This window comes from Andrographis paniculata, unplaced genomic scaffold, assembly GCF_009805555.1.
Source record: "Andrographis paniculata isolate CXL003 unplaced genomic scaffold, ASM980555v1 Contig62END, whole genome shotgun sequence".
Taxonomy (NCBI): domain Eukaryota; kingdom Viridiplantae; phylum Streptophyta; class Magnoliopsida; order Lamiales; family Acanthaceae; genus Andrographis; species Andrographis paniculata.
This window is the reverse complement of record NW_026137598.1, coordinates 4,504,344-4,510,669: the sequence shown is the minus strand read 5'-3', so window position 1 is coordinate 4,510,669 and position 6,326 is coordinate 4,504,344. Positions and strand designations below refer to the sequence as shown.

Genomic DNA, 6,326 nt, shown 5'->3' with positions numbered 1-6,326 from the left:
TTGAGGTATGTTTTAAGTTAATGTTTAAATGGTTATTATTTTGATATGATGTTTGATAAAATGAAATATTGTACTTACATTTCAGTTCTGATATTTCATTTACTTTTTGTCTATTGATCTTTAAATATTAATTATTATATGAAAATATAATACAAATTAATACTATTATAATGAGATTTGTGCAAATAAAAATTATACAAATATAAAGATGTTTTTAATGTTAGTACAATGACGCAAAAAGTAAATAAGATAATTATATACTATTAAAGAAGTGAAATCATAATTTATGTAAATAGAACTTATATTTAAATATATATATATTATAATTGATTTTTTAAAAATTTAAAATATTCATTATAGATTCAAAGGCTGTGTTGTATGTTTGTGTTATATTAAAAATTAATATTCATTGGTGAATTTAGAAAATTAATTAATTATTTTGTAGATTTTGTGGCATTTTAAAAAGCACATGTATTGTAATATGCCAAATTATATTAATATACTGAAAAAAGACAGCCTCAATTTATCAAAAACAATTTTGTATGATCGTTCAACCTGTTACATTTGTCACTTGTATTGAAAACGACATTATTTGGAAGAAATAGAGAAAGAGTTATTTTGAAATTTTATTTTAAATTTTATTATAGTAACTCATGATTTTCTATAAAAAGTATACTGTATAATTTTTATTTTTTTTATGTACAGAATATCGCTTTCAAATTATTACTTTCCCCGTCTATTTTCTAATGTCCTATTTGATATTTACACGCAATTTTAGGCAATTAGGATTTTTGTTATAAAACGACAAATTTGTCCTTAATTTTGTGTATATAAAATGAAAGAGTAACTAAAGTAAGGGTAAAAGTGTAAATTTTGTGTATAAAAATAGAAAGAGGATAATAATTGTTGGACATTCCAAATGGGAAAGTAAGATGTTAGTTTGTGAACGGAGGGAGTATTATTATTATTTTTATTTTTTTTTATGACGTAGGAACCTGCAGTCGCTGCCCGAAAGTGACTTTCAAATTACTATTGTACAAACCAAACTTAACAATAAATAAACAATTTGCATTAAATTCCAAAACAACACATCGTTGATTTTCAAAGTTCCAATGATTATTCTTGTGATGTATAACATCTACATGATTTCACAATTTGAAAACAATCAATTAGTTCTTTTTATTTATTTGTATTTTTTTTTTAAAAAAAAAAAAATCAATTTCTAACAATGATTTTTTCGTATTGTGTTTTTTACTTTGTGGTATTTTATGTTAGATATAAGTTAGGTATCGGTAATATAAAAAAAAAATAAATAAATAAATTGTAGAATTATTAATTTTAGATTAATAAAATATATACTATTTTTTTCCGTCTCAACTCAAAGTATTATTTTTATCATTTTTGTATATTCCACTCTAAAATATCATTTCCTATTTTAATAAAAGTAATTATACACTAATATCAAAATACCTAAATTACAAATATATCACTACACATACAATACCTTTTAACTTTTTTTACCTAAATTATAAATATATCATTACACCTACAATTAATTATACATAAAGTCAAAAAGATAAAAATATTAAGACTTCTTGCACACCTTTCATGACTAATAAAATATTATTTTTTAATCTAATATAAAATTCAAAAAGCTCATTTAAGGTGGAGCTAAGAAAATACATTATATATTTTATGTGAATATATATTGTATTTTTTTTAAATATTAACCTAAAAGAGTGGAAAAAAATTTTGATAGAACACATTCCAAAATTTGTAAAATCATCAATATCCTCAAGTTACATAAAAATAAATCGAATACTTTACAATTTTAATTTGATTTTATTGTAAAACTAATGAATAGATATTTAATAAAAATATAAATTATTCTAACTACTAATAAATATCAGGTGTATTCATCTAATAATTTTTTAGTTAATAATTTAATATAAAATATTACTTTTTTTCTACGTTTATAAACTAATATCCTATTTTTGTATTTGAAACATTAAATAACTATTGTCTTTTTTTTTCTTTTTTTTTTATAAGAGTACAATAATTTTACTTTTTCACCTTTCATTCATTTATCATTTTTATTTGAGCATATTTTCTTTACTTTACCTCAAAGAGTAAACTTGTCAATTTATAACAAATTTAACTTGACAATGCATACCAATTTCTAGTAAATGAAATGTAATGTTAGAAACAATTCCTCTATAATTCAATTTCAGTCCATCATATTTACCCTTGTCATCTCTCTATCTCTCTCTATATATATATATATATTACGACTAAATTGCACAAAATTCACATGTAATTTTACAAAATTGTATCAAATTTCATAGTTCCATAAACTCTGCATCTAACCTCTCCGCAAATTTTTAAACCCCTAAAATTATAAATATATTTATTTTTTTTGCAAAATTTATAAATATAGAAGATTTGGCGCAACTTCGTAAAACCACAGGTAAATTTTGTGCAATTTAGAGGTATTTAATTGAATCTCAAATCCCCAAAACTCATGTTATATTAGCAGGGATCAGATTGGATGTGTCATGAATGAGCCAAAGCTGGGGAGTCTGTCAAAACCACAAAAATGCTGCCACAAATTCAACAAACCACCATCTTCTTCTATGCATTCACAGCTACATACAAATATCTATATATCTTTATCTATATATGTGTATCTAATACTACTATATAATCCCAACCAGCAAAAAACAAAAAAAACTAAACTTATGTCTGGTGCAAAAAAATAAGAAGAAGAAGAAATACTTACTGGATAATAACATCAATTTGGACCGTGTGAACTTCAGGTGCACATACCCATGGAGGACCATCCGATCGATCCAAAGAATTGGTTTGCTACTATTATTCGAGTCCGGGCATTGCAAACTGTGCTGCGAAGCTTTCCACGCGTGCTCTGAGGTCGACAATGTCTTTGTTGTTTTCAAGCCCCTTGAGGCACGTAGGCAGCTTCCTGTGCTCTCTCTGGATCGAGCTTGCAATCTGCGCCGCTCTGAGGAGGAATTCGGCAATGATCTCAAAGTCCAATTCAAGACACCCTCTTGAAGTCATCGCAGGTGTCCCTGCAAGAACCAAAAAAATAAGCAATCGTGTATGCGCATTATTAAAGGACAATAGTGAATTGGGATTGGTTGTGGCAAGGCGTACCGATTCTTACACCTCCTGGGTTGATATTGCATTTGTCGTCGAAGATTGTAACTTTGTTGAGAGTAATGTGGCATAATTCACAGACTTTCTCAAAATTCTTACCTGCACAGTTATGACAATCGAAATTTAGTTTGGGAACAACTAAACAAAAAGCATAGGTTGAACTGAATAATTAGTCATTACATCTGAGGGAAACAGATGATGTCAATTTTCTCAAGAATGTTGTCCTTGTTATCAACATTTCGTTGTTGTGCAACAGATTTAAAGATTTTAGGGATAAAACCAAATCAAGTCGGCTTAAAGATCTACTCAGTTATAACTCTATACTCCAAAAAATCAAGTCACACAAATAACAATGTGTAGCAAATTAAAGAGCTACAACGCAAGTTTGAAAGATACATATATATATATATATATGCGTGTGTTGTGTATATATTTACCTGTCACGCCGAAGTTTCTGAGATCCCACAGCAGCATATGATTATCGGTCCCTCCAGTGATGAGTCTACAGTGCCTTCTCAACAATGCAGATGCCAAAGCCTGAGCATTTTTCTTCACTTGTTGCATGTAAGTTTTATACTCGGGAGTAGCCACTTGTTTCAAAGCAACTGCAAGCGCTGCAATGTGATTGTTGTGCGGTCCGCCTTGCAGGGATGGGAAAACAGCAAAATTGATCTTTTCTTCAAAATCATACCGATCACTGCCTTGATTCATCCCTTGCTTCCTAGGCTTCGGACCCTTCCTATAGAATATTATTCCTCCCCTCGGTCCTCTAAGGCTTTTATGGGTCGTAGATGTGACAATATCACAATAATCGAAAGGACTAGCGCACTCCTGCAGATAGACAATCCAAATAAGATTAAAGAAGCCCAAACGCTCAATTCATGTAAGAATTGGGAGAAATTGAAGGATTGTTTTAAGGATTTGGAAGAATTTAAACTATTCACACAAATCTCCCCAAACATCAAATCAAACAATATACTAAAAATCAATTTTACATTCAAAACATCAAATCAATACTTATTTATATCACATCATTCCACTTTCCAATTCAAATTTTTTCTATTCAAATCTCAACCCAAAATCCAAACTTCCAAACAAACACACCCATAATTGAGACATAAACAGTGTAGCAGCTCATCGACAGTGTTTGCCAGTAACAAAATATACATGCCATTTTCAGATTAATTATAGACATCGACAATCCAATTAATCAAAAACTATATGCATCAGTTCCGATCCAACAAAAAAAAACTATATGCATCAGTAATCTTCATGATAAGAAATAAGTCCAGGCACAACAATTTTAAGTGTTCTAAGTTCTAACCACCAGGCAGTAGACATCTCAGATATAAAACTTGCAGAGCGTCAAATCGAAAGCGCAAGGAAGACCATTAAGTTCAAAAAGTGTAAAAACTTTACCTTAGCAGCAATAAGACCACTAATTTGAGCCATGTCACACAACAAAACAGCACCACAATCATCTGCTATGCGTCTCAACCGTGCGTAATCCCATTCCCTAGGATACGAGCTCCCGCCACATATCAATATCTTGGGGTGAAAATCAAGGGCCTTCTCCTTGAGCTTATCGTAGTCTACATATCCTGTCTGTGGATCTATCTTATAGGGCAGAGTTTCGAAGAAGATCGACGCCCCCGACACTTTCCTACCATTCGGCAAATAGCATCCATGGCTGGTGTTCCCGCCGGAGGGAGTGTCCAGCCCCATTATCCTATCACCAGGTAACAGAAGACCAGTATACACTGCGAAATTAGCAGAAGTGCATGAGTAGGGCTGCACATTAACACCCCAACTTTCTGGATCGAGGCCGAAAGCTTCCAGTGCTCGCTGGCAACACAGGGTCTCAATCTCGTCTATGTACTGGTTTCCACCGTAGTATCGAGCACCAGGCATTCCTTCGGAGTATTTGTTGGTCAAGTGGCTCCCCAAGGCTTCCATTACAGCTTTGCAAACGAAATTCTCAGAGGCTATTAGTTCGATGCCTTTATACTGCCTGGCTTTCTCCTTCTCCATTATCTCGAATAAATCAGGGTCAGCAACTCTCAAGCTCTTGTTCCCCCACGCCCTGACTGCATTCCTACGCGATTCCATTTGATTGCACGAGACTGCGGCGAGTTCCTTCGAAGATGAAGACGATGACGAGGAGCCGGAATCGGAGTCGCGCTTCCTCTTCAAAGTCATATCGTGACCTAGAATCTGAAACTTCTCTTCTTGCTCCTCCACCTCTTCCACACCGTCCTTGCTTTCATTCAAATCGGTAGCGGAATCGTGGCTGGGATGACGGTAGCGATTTTCCGTCTGCTGGTCCATCAATTGAAGAGGAATTAGGGGCGAAGGATACGAAGCGTCCCCAGTCCGCGACTCCACCTGAAAGCAGATCGAATCGTCGGCGATTTTTTGAATCCGATTCCTCTTAAGGTGCGGCGGCGTTGCGTGAAATGTAAACCCTAACGAGAGACCGTTGTCCACCGGCGGCTGCGTCAAATCCATTACCCAAAAACAAATATCCCAATCACCAAAACAAAACCAACCCAACCACGGCTGAGAAATCCAGAAATCAGGCCACAAAAATCAACAGAGACCACAACAACACGCAAAGCAGAAGCGGAAACAATAACACAGTGAATTTACGGCAGAAGGGGCACTTGATACAGCAGATTTCAGCGGTATTCCCATGAAAACGGCAAAGAATTGCAATAGCTCAAAGGAAAACCCAAAATTGGGTGTTCTGAGAAATTACTGAAACGTTAACGTAGAGCAGCAAAGAACAGGAACAGTGAATGGTGAATGAAGCTGAGCGTAGGAGAAGAGGGGTAAGTTACATACACGATGCATACATTGATGCGTGTTTAGTGTGAGAGAGAGAGGGGGAGAGAGAAATGGGGAAGATTCGGTCGGGGGAATGAACCTGGACTCATTTTTAAAAGGAAATAAAATCCTCCTATTACTACTACTACTGCTCCTCTTCCTCGGCTGTTTGTTTGTTGCTTTACAGTTGGTGGCGTGGGCCCCACGCCAAACTGGCCCACATTCATCTGCACCAACCGTTCACCATTCATTTGTTTCTAGGCCTTTGAATGGTATGCTATGGATTATGGAATACGATTTTCCTGAATGTGGTTTAAAATTTA

At 33.8% G+C, this 6,326-nt stretch overlaps 1 protein-coding gene across 1 annotated transcript; it reads right to left on the bottom strand.

The window, feature by feature from the left end:
* Positions 1 to 2,504: 2,504 nt before the first annotated feature.
* LOC127261064 (serine hydroxymethyltransferase 6-like) lies at positions 2,505 to 6,100 on the bottom strand. Its single transcript, XM_051289225.1, has 4 exons — positions 4,597 to 6,100; positions 3,615 to 4,008; positions 3,175 to 3,276; positions 2,505 to 3,089 (listed from the first exon to the last, which is right to left on the bottom strand). Exons 1-4 carry the CDS (start codon positions 5,683 to 5,685, stop codon positions 2,872 to 2,874), a joined length of 1,803 nt encoding a protein of 600 aa, XP_051145182.1. The 5' UTR covers positions 5,686 to 6,100; the 3' UTR covers positions 2,505 to 2,871.
* Between the last annotated feature and the right edge of the window lie 226 nt (positions 6,101 to 6,326).

Bases quoted from the DNA above. Each gene is read 5' to 3' on its own strand.
- LOC127261064 (XM_051289225.1), bottom strand. From the start codon at position 5,685: ATGGATTTGACGCAGCCGCCGGTGGACAACGGTCTCTCGTTAGGGTTT. The intron at 3,277-3,614 runs GTAAATATATAC...ATAACTGTGCAG, and splicing joins CAGAAACTTCGGCGTGACAG to GTAAGAATTTTGAGAAAGTC. The intron at 3,090-3,174 runs GTACGCCTTGCC...TGGTTCTTGCAG, and splicing joins CCCAGGAGGTGTAAGAATCG to GGACACCTGCGATGACTTCA.